The sequence below is a fragment of the Strongylocentrotus purpuratus genome, unplaced genomic scaffold (genome assembly GCF_000002235.5).
Source record: "Strongylocentrotus purpuratus isolate Spur 01 unplaced genomic scaffold, Spur_5.0 spur5_scaffold_6, whole genome shotgun sequence".
In the NCBI taxonomy this organism is placed as follows: Eukaryota; Metazoa; Echinodermata; class Echinoidea; order Camarodonta; family Strongylocentrotidae; genus Strongylocentrotus; species Strongylocentrotus purpuratus.
In genome coordinates this window covers 38,904,720-38,919,774 of record NW_022145612.1, presented here as the reverse complement: position 1 = coordinate 38,919,774, position 15,055 = coordinate 38,904,720, and the positions used below count along the sequence as shown (strand labels likewise).

The following is a 15,055-nucleotide window of genomic DNA, read 5'->3' as shown; positions in this document are numbered from 1 at the left end:
ATTGATAACCTACATTTAGAACTTATCATTCATAATGCAATCATTAATGCACACACATTGAAGGGGGAAGTATGATGTTGATATAGTACGAGTTATCTCGGATTTCGATCCATGATGCTTAAATGCAAGCGATTAGACGACTAAAGTAATAGCAATAAAAACTGTATTGTTAGCGTCAGATTTTGTTTTTTGCTAACAAAATTATGATTTCCGTCTCATGATTTTGCACAAATATGATTCATAACCCTTTGTGATGAGAATTTGAGAAAGATAACAGAAAATAAGTTTTCATCACTGAGGAATGAATGCATAGAAGTTGATCAGAGATTTGTTGAATACCACTTCTTGCTTTTGAATCTTTCTTCATTTAAAAAAATCCCAATATTTTTCAACGATTGTCTTAAACTTTTCATTTTTTTTAAAAGATGTCGGATAACAGACCAAAATTAAAAAGGATTAAAAGACAAATTGTGATAGTTTATTCAATATGGAAAATACTAGTCGTAGTATAGTATAATATAGGAATCGAGGTTGACATCAACCGACATGCATGGGTAACCCTAACAACAATAATATGATGTAATATTATGCTGAATCAGTGGTACAGCTTTGGGAGCACAGGTGACATCGCCCCTTCCTCTTCCCCTAATTGAAAAAAGGGGATAAAGGGAGAAAAATTAATATTCCACCCAGCCCGATGACCTTGTTCTTTAAAAGTATGCATTCCGTACTGAGATCCTCGTCGTCGTCCCCCCCCCCCCCTCTCTCTCTCTCTCCCTCTCTCCCCGCGGACAACATGAATTCGATCGGCACCCCTAAACGGCTTGATTCGCACTACTGATGAACGGACGTCTCCTAAAAACATATGTGGAAGTCTTTATCGAGGAGGAGCATTGATCTTGAGTATAAAATCCCGTTATAAGATACATTTATAAAAATAGATTTAGTGTTTTAGCTTGCTGGAGGTAATCCAGGCGGTGCAGATGGTATCCTTGAACCACCCGAATGGTACGGGTACGCAACAGCGGAAACACATGCGGTTGATGATGGTAGTGGTGGTGGTGGTGGTGGTGGTGGTGGTGGTGGTGGGTACGCTACGTAGGATACAGGGGGATAGGGCGCGGTGGACGGTGGATAAGGTTGGCTTGGAGGTAGGTGGAATGCCGCAGACGTTGGTGGCGAATAGAACCCTCCCGATCCCGGCATATTGAAGGACGTGAACTTCCCGATGTCTTCATACGCTGGTGGTGGAACGTCCGGTAGGCTCGAGTTTGGATCACCTATGTGGGTCAGGGCTAATTCTCTTATACTCTCTCTTGGTACGTCACCAAAGTCCTCTGTTCCTTCTCCAGCTACATCACCTGAAGGGTTTTCCGTATTTGCACCGGGTTCTGGTGAGGGAGGTTTTGAGGTGTTTTTCTTCAGGCAGCACTGATAGAAAAAGAACAATCCCACTAATGATCCAATGACGATTCCAGCTATTTCCCAACCTGAGAGGCCGTTACCTACAACAACAACAAAAATTGAGGAAATGGATGTGACAATGATAACAAAATATTGATTACAATCGGTCTAGAGCTAGATTTGTACCATGCAGTTACTGTGATATCTCTAATCCGATTAGCAGGTTTGAAAATGCAAGACCAGTAACATGACTGTTATTTCGTAGGCTATTAAACATAATTTTTTCCGTCTGTTGTGTCCTTTTACTCTTCAGTGAGGTTTCGTCATCAATATGAAACAAGATAACCAGAAAATTTCTGTGTAAAATGTTTTTGAATACAAAATCACTATTTTATCAGGACTATTTCCCCTTTGAAAATGTGAAAAGGTTGTGTCTGACAACTACTCCGGTAACAGTTGCTCCGTGGTCAATATCCTGCACAAACCGATTCTTGAGCCTGGACCGACCACTAATACTTTTATTTTTTGATTGAGTCTTATTTATCCAGGTAAGCCACATCATTATCAACACCGCTCTTAAAGGTAAAGACCAGTGTTTGGAAACGCCCCAATTTCAAAAAATTAAATGGAAGCTCTTATTACCAATCATGTGAAAGAGTATGTTTTGACTAAAATACATGATGATAAAAATGTTGCCGGGAAACCACGTACTAATTGATATATTTGATAAATTGGTTTATCTATTGGTGTGTGAGAGATAAACGCACGTGTCCCATATACATCTTTCTGTGTACAGTGCTTGTAACTTTACGAAGACTGGGCCAAATTTCTTATCATTTTGATGATTCCAGAACCTTGCAGTACACACCAATACTTATATGCTAGATGATCAACCTTTCCTGATCGATTCCACAACGTTTCTTTCACAATGCAATCACATGCCCATAACTGGTCTTTATCTTTAATTCCTGTGGGCCCTGCAATTATTATTACCCAAGCATTGATAGGTACCAATTTAGAGAGGGTTATATTTAGGCAAAATAAACTTGCCTAAGGATGTTTGCAACGAGTGTGTTGATCAAACCGAGAACCTCTAGCATATGAGTCGATCAAGAGCCTACACCAATTTATACCACAGTACTATCACTACTCATAACCCCCGGCCCCCACTCTGGGGTCGGAATGACCGCATGCGTGTTACCAAAATGTCCGGTAAAGTTTTCACGCACCAAAGTCCGGCTCGTACATACACAAAATTGACTTTACACACCGGACTTAGGGGCAGTTTTCAAAAGGAGGGAACACGCATATGAGTACCCTAAATAACACTGAGTGGGGGGGGGGTCATAACCCCATACCCATCTACATTTCTAATCGCAACCATTTTTATTTGACAAAAAAAGCCCTTAGCGACTGTCGCACACGCAGGAGCACATAGCTGCATGTGAGCATCCTTACATCTACCCTCGGATAGGACGTTAAATGGAGCCAAGTGTAGAGAAGAGTCATCGTGTACCTTTGCACGTTAAGAACACTCTGTACTTTTCGTATAAGAGTAGGGGAAACCCTGGTGTAGTGGTCCACCTGTACACTCCCGACCAGTTGTACCGGGAGGAGAGACCCAAGCGTTTATCAGTGATTCAGTTCGCTTTTCGGCTCTCAGTCGCAGGTGACGCCGTTACATAATAACAATAAGAAGAGGAACTAGAAATGCAATCGTGTCACAGTGATGTGCGTGCAATGACGCCATGTTTCTACGTGTCAAACGAAAGAGCTTCTCTCGGACTATCCAGAGCAATTTGTACGAAGTCTGTAGCTTCTGTAATATTGGAGATAGGTAGGGCGAAATAAAGGCCTCAACAGTGACCTTGATGGGATGGTAGTGACTATGCCTACGAAGTTTGAGAGAAATTGGGATAGGGGAAAGAACCTATAGAAAGGGCTCGCAAGCACTGCGTGCAAAAACCAATGGAATTTGGTGCATGTTCGTCATTGCAATCAAGATCGTTCTGGTGGCCAAAAGCGTGAACCGATATGCCCCATAGACAATTCGTGTCATGCATGGGCGGAAAACGTACAGGATCTGTATTTTGACCGGAGTTAAATTGTTTTTTTTCTCTCTCTCTCTCTTTAGTCTCTTTATGGGCCGTATTTGGTATCATTAGAAAGAGGATTTCATGGTTGTTATTGTAAACAACTCTCTTTTTTTCTATGATAATCCTATCGAAACACGTGATGTAAAATAGTTTTATAGGACAAAATGGCGTCTTAAATGGCCCCATTGACCAATTTCAAAAATCCGGCCAGGAGGTGCCCTGCGTATTGCAACTTGGCATGTCACTGCAAATTTTCAAGGAAAAAAAGGACGTTTAAGAGGCGAAAAGCAGTCTGAAAAAAATGACGTCAAAGCCGATACGTGTTAGATTCGGGCGGAAACTCGGCGGAATTCGTGTAGTGACCTTTGTTTAAATGCGATTTATTCACAATTTTCTGTGTGAACATAAAATTATACACTGTTGGTCATAATGGTGGGAATATTTATTTTTTCCCCAGTTTAGGGAAGGATTTTAAAAAACTACTTATTTCTAATAGATCTAGATAATGGCATACATTCTCAGATTTTATTGAATATTAATTTGCGAGTGTTTGTTTTGCGTGACTGCTAAAGCATATGTATGCTACTATACTTATCAACTAGGGGACCTACGCCCTTAAGTCATAAATGACAGTATGCCTCACAAAATGGCACTAATATAACATATCGACACGATTTTGATTAATTTAATTAATTTTGCTTAATCATATGTGTGCTACTATGCTAATCAGCTAAGGGACCTACGTCCTTAAGTCATAATTGACAGTAATGAGGATTAATGCCTCACAAAAGGGCACTAATATATAGCTGATCGACACGATTTTTATACTGGGGCCTCACAGTAACGAGGCCATTGCTTAGCCCCTGAATCATGACTGTACGCAGTGTTTGCTAGGGTACGCGGCCCCTTCCACAAATCCCCCAAAACGAAGAAAATGCAATAAATTGTCAAAAATTTATTGCATTTTCCCCCGGCTCCCAACAGGAAACATTCCTCTGTAGGGCCATGCATTATGGCTCAAGGCATGGCCACACAGAGGAATTTTTCCTGTTGGGGGCCGGGGGAAAATGCAATGAATTTTTGACAATTTAGTGCATTTTCTTCGTTTTGGTGGATTTGTGGGGGCTTTTTGTGGGGGATTCACTCGCCGCCCAAAATACACTCGGTGCCTGGTCGGTCGCCGCCCGGGCACTGACCTAATCGCTGGGCGATGCCGAATTCCAGCAGCGACCGAGCAGGCTACTGATCGGTCGGTCGCTGCTCTGATGGTGACACGACATTTGCTCCTGCGACAATTGCTCCGGGCTTTATTTCGTCTAAGATGTAGGGTTAGGGTTAGGGTTTCAATAGGGTTTTATTGCAATGACGACCTTCGTCATTGCCTTGTTTTCGTTCACATTCTGCCCCATTAATATTCTCCTTTTCCTTTTCCTTATCCTTATCCTTATCGTCAGGAAATCGCATTCGTTTTGCACGTAGTGTTTGTGATTCCTAGTTAGGTGCTTTTCTCATGTCCTTTTCCTTTCAAATTTCATAGGCATAGTCTCTAACATCTCATCAAGGTCACTACATTCTTCGATTTTGGAAATCACTCATGCATGACCGTCCAGGCGCCATTTTGTCCGTTTCTGGTCCATTTTAAGGCCTTTATATCTTCCTTCCTATCTCCACTATCCTAGATTCTACAAACTTCTAACAAATTCCTCTAGATAGTCTGAGAGATGTTCTTTCATCTGCGACAAATGACTTGACCTTCAAAATGCCATCTTCATACTCGAAATTCAAATCTAAAACCGACTCCGTCAAAAATCTCTCAAGTTCTTGAAAAATGGACCCCTAAATAATCTAAAACTGCCATAACTTTCTCATATAAATTCCGTTTTGTATTTAAATCTCACAGTATCTTTATCTCATAATTGCACATAGCCATGCCAAATTTCACGCTCCAATGGCTTTGCACAACATAAATAGCGCCCTCTAAAGTTCTGGGAATTGGCTTTCTCTCTGTGGCCGTATCTCCATAATGGCTTGGCAAACCCGTACCCTTTTTTGGATTTAGATACTTGAAGATATGCCCTTTCCAGCCATATACAAAATTATATACCCTATCACTGACCAAATTTGAGAAAATTGCCCTCCAAATTCGCCATTTTCAAGAAAATTCCGAAATAACTTCAACTTGCTCTAAAATGGCGATCTTTATACCTACATCCATGAAACTTGGCAGACATATGTATCCATATACGTGACAACTGTTTACTAAGTTTGGTAAAATTCGAATATGTCAGCGCAAAGTAATCGCCAAAAATGATGAATTTACTATGCATTACGTAATAGCGCGTTTAATGCGTGCAATACATTGCGCGCAGATAACAATGGTGTCAAACTGACCGCAATGAAGTGCCCTTTCGAATGATACCAAGTATGATATATGTTCATACAGAAAATTGTGAGTAAATCGCATTTTAACAAAGGTCACTACACGAATTCCGCCGAGTTTCCGCCCGAATATAACACGTATCGGCTATGACGTAATTTTTCAGACTGCTTTTCGCCCCTTAAACGTCCTTTTTTTTCCTTGAAAATTTGCAGTGACATGCCGAGTTCCAATACGCAGGGCACCTCTTGGCCGGATTTTTAAAATTGGTCAAGGGGGCCATTTAAGACGCCATTTTGTCCTATAAATCTATTTTACATCACGTGTTTCGATAGGATTATCATAGAAAAAAAGAGAGTGGTTTACGATAACAACCATGAAATTCTCTTTCTAATGATACCAAATACGGCCCATAAAAAGACATAAAGAGAGAGAAAAAAAACAATTTAACTCCGGTCGTATTACAGATCCTGTACGTTTTTCGCCCATGCATTACACGCATTGTCTATGGGGCATATCGGGTTCACGCTTTTGGCCCCCAGAACGATCTTGATTGCAATGACGAACATGCACCAAATCCCATTGGTTTTTGCACGCAGTGCTCGCGAGCCCTTTCTAGGTTCTTTCCCCTATCCCAATTTCTTTCAAACTTCGTAGGCATAGTCACTACCATCCCATCAAGGTCACTGTTGAGGCCTTTCTTTCGCACTATCTATCTCCAATATCACAGAAGCTACAGCCTTCGTACAAATTGCTCTGGATAGTCCGAGAGAAGCTCTTTCGTTTGACTTATCGAAACATGGCGTCATTGCACGCACATCGTTGGGACACGATTGCATTTCTAGTGTTAGGTTTAGGGTTAGGTTTAGGGTAGGGTATAGTGTTGAATCCAGGGTTGAAGTTAGCCATTCGATTAGTGTATGAAATTTACAGCGGAGCAATTGTCGCCGGAGCAAATGTCATGGAATCGCTCTGATTTGTGACCATAGCTTTACCATGATTAGGCGTGCACTGTATTCCAACATCTTCTGTATGATCGCAGTTGTTTGATCCCCATTCTTGATATATACAGTAGACCAGCCGCTCCTCATTCCCGTAACACTCGACATTGTCCAGCCAGATTGGTCCTACAGCCTCTTCGTAACCCATGAGCCCGGTGGTGAAGAACCCGTGGCCGCCGAACCCCAGTTGTCGACAGACCACCTGGCTGTTCTCGTGGTCCCAGTCGTCGTCGCATACGGTCCCCCATTGGCCGTTGTGGTAAACCTCCAAGCGTCCTTCAGAAGTGGAAGGACCGTTCACCAAACGCACTGTCCCTTCAGCTGTATTGGTCATAATTATTTTTTTTAGATCCTTTTTATTTCTTCCTTTTTCAAGTTAATATAACATGACAAGAGATGATAATTTGACAAGATAACATAACATAACATTAACAAGCATAATCATTAATGTGAACTTAAATGGAATTACATATTAACAAAATTATAAAGAATGATGCTTAAAGTGCTTAAATTTATAAATTTGTTATCAAATAAATTATGGTTTAAAATACATTTTCCTTTGACTCGAATGCACATGCTATTATATATTATTTCTATTTCCTTTATATGGTTCATATTTAATTCTAAATTCCTTTGTGTCCATCCATACCTCGAGTTCCTAAAGAATTTTGGCAAAGTTACCTTCAACAAACCAAGCCAATAATCGCAAGAGAATAAGAGGAAAATCAATTGCCTGGTAACTGTGAGCCCCAGGATCAAAACCGTGTCGCCCTCCCCCCCCCCCCCCCCCCCCCCTCCGTGGATCCGCGCCTCGGCCCATCATCTGAACATATTCCGCATTTCTACTAAGACTATTATTGAATTTCCCATAGTATGTTTTATTCTTTTCCCTTTTGTTGTCAGTTTTATCGTATATAGACTAGGTATTGCAGAGTGATGCGGTGATAAAGATCACATTTAATAACCATACCTTCAAATTCTTGATATATCCAATCATCTAATCTACTTTGCATGAATGGATTATATTTGGTAAATGTACACTATTGGTCATAAAGGTGGAATAATTTTTTTTACCCCAATTTATAGAATGATTTATTCCTAATAGATCTAGATAATAGTTTACATTCTCAGATTTTATTGAGTAATAATTTAAGAGTGTTTGTTTTGCGTGACTGCTAAAGCATTATGTATGCTACTATACTCATCAACTAGGGAACCTACGCCCTTAAGTCATAAATGACAGTATGCCTCACAAAATGGCACTAATATAACATATCGACACGATTTTGATCCTGGGGGCTTCACAGTTCAGGCACGTAGCCAAGGGGGGCACGGGGGGCACGTGCCCCCCTAAAATTTCCAAGATCGGTTGAACTTTTTTAGACCCCTTTTTTTTTTACCTCGATCGATTACATGTATGTGCCCCCCCCCCCCAAACATCGAACTCTGGCTACGTGCCAGTCACAGTTACGAGGCAATTGCTTTGCCACTGAATCATGACTGTACGCAGCGAGGGCTAGGGTAGGAGGCAGCACCCACAAATGAAAAAAAACCAAAGAAAATGTAATAAATTATCAATAATTCATTGCATTTTCCCCCGGTCCCCAATAGAAAAGAATCATCTGTTTGTCCATGCCGTAAACCATAACGCATGGCCGTTCAGAGGAATTTTTCATGTGTCCTCTGTGTCCATCAATTTATCACGAATTCACATTGTACGCACGTGGAGCGCATGTAGTAATTAAAGCTGTGTTTACATGCAGGTTAATTAAGCTACTGTCTCTGAAATGTGTGGTAATGGTGTGTTCTCACACCACATGGTGACGTGGAATTGGAATATCACCATGCCTCCATTCCACAGTTTGATTGCAATCTACATTAATTTTGTATCTAAAAAATGACGTGTGGTATAAAACTGTGATTCTGTTCTAAACTGTGACACACTGAGCTTATATACACACATCAAGGCTAGAGTGCCACCACACTCCACAATGTGATGTAAATTAAGATACACACATGGGAAATTTCAGATGACATATTCACGGAAGCGGCATCTATGGTCATACAATGAGAGTCTTAGTAGTTTGTTGTTCTTATCAACTTACCGGCATGAAGTGCGCACGTAACTCCGGCATCATCTGAATGACCACAGTTTGTGATTCCCCAGCCGCCATTTGAACATTCTGGCAATGTCAGCTCTCCTCCGTAACACTGAATGTCATCAAGCCAGATTCTGCCGTACCCTTGTCCAAATTCAGATGCACCATACACCTGGTCGACTCCAGCGTAACCCAGTTGTCGGCAAGCGACCGCGCCATCATTCAAATCCCAGCCATCATCACATATAGTACCCCACTCCCCCGAGTGGTAGATCTCAATCCGACCCTCATTTGCTGTTTCACCGTTTACGAGTCTTATGGATCCCTCTGATTCTATATAAATATAAGGACATTTAAACTCATATCATGTTAAAGATAAAGACCAGTTCCGGTCATGCGATTGCATTGTGAAAGAAACGTTGTGGAATCGATCAGAAAAGGTTGATCATCTAGCATATAAGTATTGGTGTGTACTGCAAGGTTCTGGTTTCCTCAAAAATGATAAGAAACTTGGACGAGTCTTGGTAAAGTTACAAGCACTGTACACAGAAAGATGTGCTTGACACGTGCGTTATATCTATCAGGTCCAAATAGATATAATAATTTACCAAATATATCAATTAGTAGGCGGTTTCTCAGCAAAATTTGTATGATCAAGTATTAGTCAAAACATATTCTTTCACATGATTGGTAATAAGAGCTTCCATTTCATTTTTTGAGAGGGGGGCGTTTCCAAAACTGGTATTTACCTTTAAGCATCACATTAAAAAAAAATATATAAGTTAGGCACACATTGATATATTCATTGAAGCAGCATCATGCAATATAATGAGAGACTTCAAAGTTTGTTGTTCATTTCAACTTACCGGCATCATTAAGTGAGCACATAACTCCGGCATCCTCTGAATGACCACAGTTGTGTATTCCCCATCCAGTGTTTGAGCATTGAGTCAGTAGGGCCTCCGTGCCACTGCACTGTACGTCATCCAGCCAGATACTTCCATACCCTTCTCCAAAATAGGAATAGCTGTAAACCTGGTCGACTCCAGAGTAACCCAGTTGTCGGCAAGCGACCGCGCCATCATTCAAATCCCAGCCATCGTCACATATAGTACCCCACTCACCCGAGTGGTAGATCTCAATCCGACCCTCATTTGTTGTTCCACCGTTTACGAGTCGTACGGATCCCTCTGATTGTAAAAGACATTAAAATTCAAATCATGTTAAGAATCACAGAGATAAGCACACTCAAAAAGTTCACAATGTGGACAAAACCGTGTATTTGATGTCTTCCAACTCCAAGTCGAATAAAACTTTAATCTTCCACAATGGAAGGGTTCACTCTTATTTTGTATCGTGTTTTTTTTAATAATATAATAATAATATTCCGCTTTTATATAGCGCCTAATGCATCGGTACAACGATATGTCTAAGCGCTTTACAGGTGTTTTTCGTTTGTCACGTCCACATAGACGCGACGTCAAAGATATAACGTCATTTCTGCGATTTGCGTCGGGTCGTCTCTCGTCGTCAGGCCAAATTTGAGAACGCGTTCATCCACGATTTGAGGTCAGCGGACTCAGGCTTACTCGCACACAATTTTTGCACATTCTTCACTCCCTGGAAAGCATTCCGGCCAGTCGCCATTTTACAAGCGCACACTTGCTCATCCAACCACATTAACTTTCGCATCCTACCTATTTAACACCTGGTGGAGAGTGGCAAATGTAGATTAACGTCTTACCAAGGACATTAGGCGGGGCTCGAACCCCGTACCTTGTGATCTGCAGTCGGGTGACTTATCCACTAGACCACAACACCTCTACTATTCAAGTCTTCTATTCAAGTCAATTTCAAATTCATTCATTCCAATATTACTCATACAAATATTTAACAATTTATTGATGCAATTCACATTTGGGAAAACATACATTGAAGATAATTATGATAAAAGTCATTAAAATATCAAACAAACTTCATACGCACTAAATGAAAATGACTGTGCATAGAAAATTATCATAATTCTAATTGGAGTATATGGAGGATTGCTAAAGGTCCAAGATCGAGGGAGAAAAAATATATTAATAACAACAATTATGTAACTTCACGACAAATCAAATCAAATCAAAAGAATGAAGTGATAAAACAAAACTATATAATTATAAAGACATACACTTTCCAACGTGATAATTTAGGGTAAGTACAAATGGTCATACAGGTACACTACTTTGTGATTCAAATAATTATGTGAAAGGCGTTTTAAATTTTCGTTTGTAAAGTGATAGAGTATAGGCTTTTCTTGAAATATCATTGGGAATATTATTCCAGCATTTTTGTTCCAATAAGATAAAGAGTTGACCAAGATGACTATTATCTAAGTAATAGCAAGATTAATTGTTTGTTTGTACCGTTGTTGTCTCATCATCATCGTCATCATTATTACTATTAAACCGACTCGACATTACAAATGGCTCAGTGGCGTCATGGTATGATGATGATGAAAATAAAACTGCTTGTGCTACTACAAAATTACTACGCCTACTATTACTACTACTACTACTACTAATGATATTCATAATAGTAATAACAATGATTAAAATAATAATAATAATAATAATAAAACTGTTGTTTTATTATTGTTAATATTATTACTATCATTAATGATAATGCTAATGATAAAAATAATAACAATGATCATGATCATGATAATGATGATGATGATGATGAAAATATACTACTAAAAATATGACTTTAACTACTATCTACTATTACAACTATTATTACTACTAATAATAATTATAATAATTAATAATAATGGCGGTGATTATGATGATGACAGCAACAACATGCAGCGACAACAAGGCTTGAAATAGAACATCTGTTAGCTCTCAAGCACATTAGATATCCATGCATGTTAACCGGGGAAGGGGGCGACAAATAGAGACTAATAATTTGCCAGAAGACGTTATTTGCTCAACATTTCAATATAAAAGGTGAAATGAAAGAACTACTATATACGTCACGACAATTTGAAATAGGCTACCTATAGCTGTTTCCCTATAGCTAGATTCGCTGTCTTATTTTAAATAGCTAGACATATATGTAATAGCCACTTGTATATTATACGACAATCAAAAGACACATACCATATTCTCCCTGAGAAAGAACTGTTTCAAAGAGTTTAGACGACGAGAGGAAGAGACATGTGAGGGTGGTCAACAATTTCATCCACACATGTTGATCCATATTTCTTTATATATGTCTCTTCCAAAAATGCACTACGGCTTACGACAAGCTTTATATTCAGTACAGCGCAAGCTGTGTATTCTCGTAAGGCGCTTTACAAATCGATTCCTTCACGACGATATATTACGCTGTCTCAATATAGTTTTATTTGGTGGTTTTGTGCAGTTTATTACCAAGTGAATCATCCCGGTATACAGCGAGTATGTATAGAGAGCAAACAAATGACCTGCATTACGTAACTTATTTGGGCAGTACGCGTACGTTAAGGATGACCGTGCATGCTCATCAGTTCATAGGGTGTGTCGGTTAGATCGAGAGAAAGAGATAACGGCATACTCTATCATAGGTTATTGAGACACAACCGCATCCATTTTAATTACCCATCATCGAAAAGATATGTAAATGCATGCAGGCATTGTAAGCAGCGAGGGATTGTCAACAATAATATTTTTTTTATATTTTAACTACAACATATCGCATCATAATTGTAGCGATTGGAATATGATATCTAGAAATAAATACTTGAACATCATTTTCCTTAGGGCAAGTCAGTGAGTCAGTGGATCCTTTCAAAATAAAATTTTCGATGCTTTATTATGATCTTTGAGATTTTAGAAGAGCAAGCTCATTTAACTCTATCTCTCTCTCACACACATCCAATCCCTTCAGGTAACACAGATGACACCTTAATTGCCCGAAATTCTTGTTTTCAAACTAATTGATAAATGATTATTCCCATCAGCTCATCGATCATTCATTGATTTTCTGATATTGTTGACATTTTTTCTTTACGAAATATTCAGTCGTGTGTTTATTTGTCCCGTCTTTCCTATAGCCATCTGATGAAAGAGTTTGTCCATTTTGCTTTCATGTATTGTTATCATTTCATGCTTTTCTTGACATTTTATTTTCTTTCCTTTCCTTTCCTCATATTTTTTTCAAATTTGATAATAGATTTCATTCAATTTTCGTTGCTGTTGTTGTTTTTCATACAACTTAAAGCATCAAACTTTTTTCTAAAGCTCTTTACTTTTCGAGAGTCAATGTCTGTATAAATCGTGTACAATAATTGCGTCTCAAAAAGCTTATAGTTGGTAAAAGTCTTTCAACTAATTATTTGAAGCAAAACAAATCAGGGAATTTCCAAACTTTATGATCTCTGAGTCATCATTAAATTTGACAATGTAGTTTACGCTTGAACGAGCAAAAATATTTTTTGTTGAAAGAGTGCAAAATACTTAATACAGCCTTGACAAGAATCGGCTTTTGCTCTGACTAGCTGGTATCAGCAAAGTTGAGAGTCGTGAAAAGGCTTGGAAATGTTCATACTCTGATCATTTAGGCCTATCAACTAGCTGCACTAGTTTGGCCAGGAGGGATTAGACCTCCCTGCAAGGTCACTGGTAGGTGGTTATCTCCTCAATGGGGAACCACTGGTCACCGATTTGTCATTGTTGGCTATATAGAGTGCGCAAGTAGCTATAAGTAGTGCAGTGGGGTTTAAAGACAACATATAAAAGAACAGGCTTTGTTCCAGGTCTTTCGGATAGTGACGTTAAAGGTCGGTCCCCAGACTTAAATAATCATATCCGATTGATCGTCTGTAAAAACCCAATTACACACACACACGCACACACGCACGCACACACACACACATGTATGTCCCAAAATATCCCATCAACATGTTATGGTTAAGTGAGCAATTAACTTAAATGCTTACTCAACTTTTGATTGTCGATTGTTTTGTAATAAATAGTACTATTTGATGAGCTTTATTTAATTTAAACGGATTCCTATAGTCACTTGATAAAACCAAACGGTACCGCATCGACTCCAAACTGACCGATTTGGGGCCATATATGCATATATAATGTAATATTTTCGTTCGGTGTGATGTCGGTGTGATGTCGGTGTGATGTCGGTGTGATGTCGGTCTTGTCGGTGTGACCGAGGTATGACATACTTTCGATGTTAGATAACTAATATTGTTCACCAAAGATAGCCCAGACAGAAATAACAATCAATCATCAATCAAAGTTTAATTGACGTATGGAAATATTAAGTGCAAGCTAAATCTGAAAATGCAAAACTTGTAAGTTTCATGATACCAGCCATAACAAATACCAATCATATTTGAAAGGTCTGTATTTGCACCCTTTCACAAAAAAATCTTTCACGAAAGTGGCTCTTAATTGCACAATAAAGCGTAAATATCGTCATATTGTTGGTGTCATTGATAGAAAAGACATTGAACTATCCACAGATCAACATGAATGGAAATTCCTGAAAATCGTTTTAAGTGTCCTTTAATTTAAAACTTTTATATTTTCAAGTTCCTTGCTTGCTTTTCCTATTTTTAACATTAAATTTAGATCACTCTTTGTCCTCCTTGGTTTATCTATTTACAAGTCGATAGTTGTTTGTCAGAAAATTCTAGCCATTCCAAGTTCATGCATAGCGAATTGTAAACGTTGAAGTTGTAAAGACTTAAACATTTCCAATTCTAAGTTCCCATTTTGATTCATCTGTGAGGGCAGTACATAAGTTTCGTAACTAAAGCTCTTAAACCCCCGGCGTTTAAACTCGGTATTGATTTTTGGGGTCCACCCTAAAACAGTGGCGGAACATGGATCCAGCCCCGAGCTGAAATGGGCATTGGTGTTCTGGTGATTGGGGGCCTCTGTCTTGTGAGATGGATGAAAAAGCGAGAAAAATGAATGTTGGAGAATGGTCATATCATCATATTCATAATTTGCTAACCCCTCTCTCTCTCTCTCTCTCTCTCTCTCTCTCTCTCTCTCTCCCTCCCTCGACCCCCTCTCCCCCCCCCCC

General features: G+C 39.3%; 1 protein-coding gene across 1 annotated transcript; it reads right to left on the bottom strand.

The window, feature by feature from the left end:
- Nucleotides 1-763: 763 nt before the first annotated feature.
- LOC593778 (neurotrypsin) lies at nucleotides 764-12,342 on the bottom strand. Its single transcript, XM_030973156.1, has 5 exons — nucleotides 12,124-12,342; nucleotides 9,844-10,167; nucleotides 8,984-9,310; nucleotides 6,873-7,199; nucleotides 764-1,505 (listed from the first exon to the last, which is right to left on the bottom strand). The coding sequence occupies exons 1-5, from the start codon at nucleotides 12,221-12,223 to the stop codon at nucleotides 952-954; spliced, it is 1,632 nt and encodes a 543-aa protein (XP_030829016.1). The 5' UTR covers nucleotides 12,224-12,342; the 3' UTR covers nucleotides 764-951.
- Nucleotides 12,343-15,055: the final 2,713 nt, after the last annotated feature.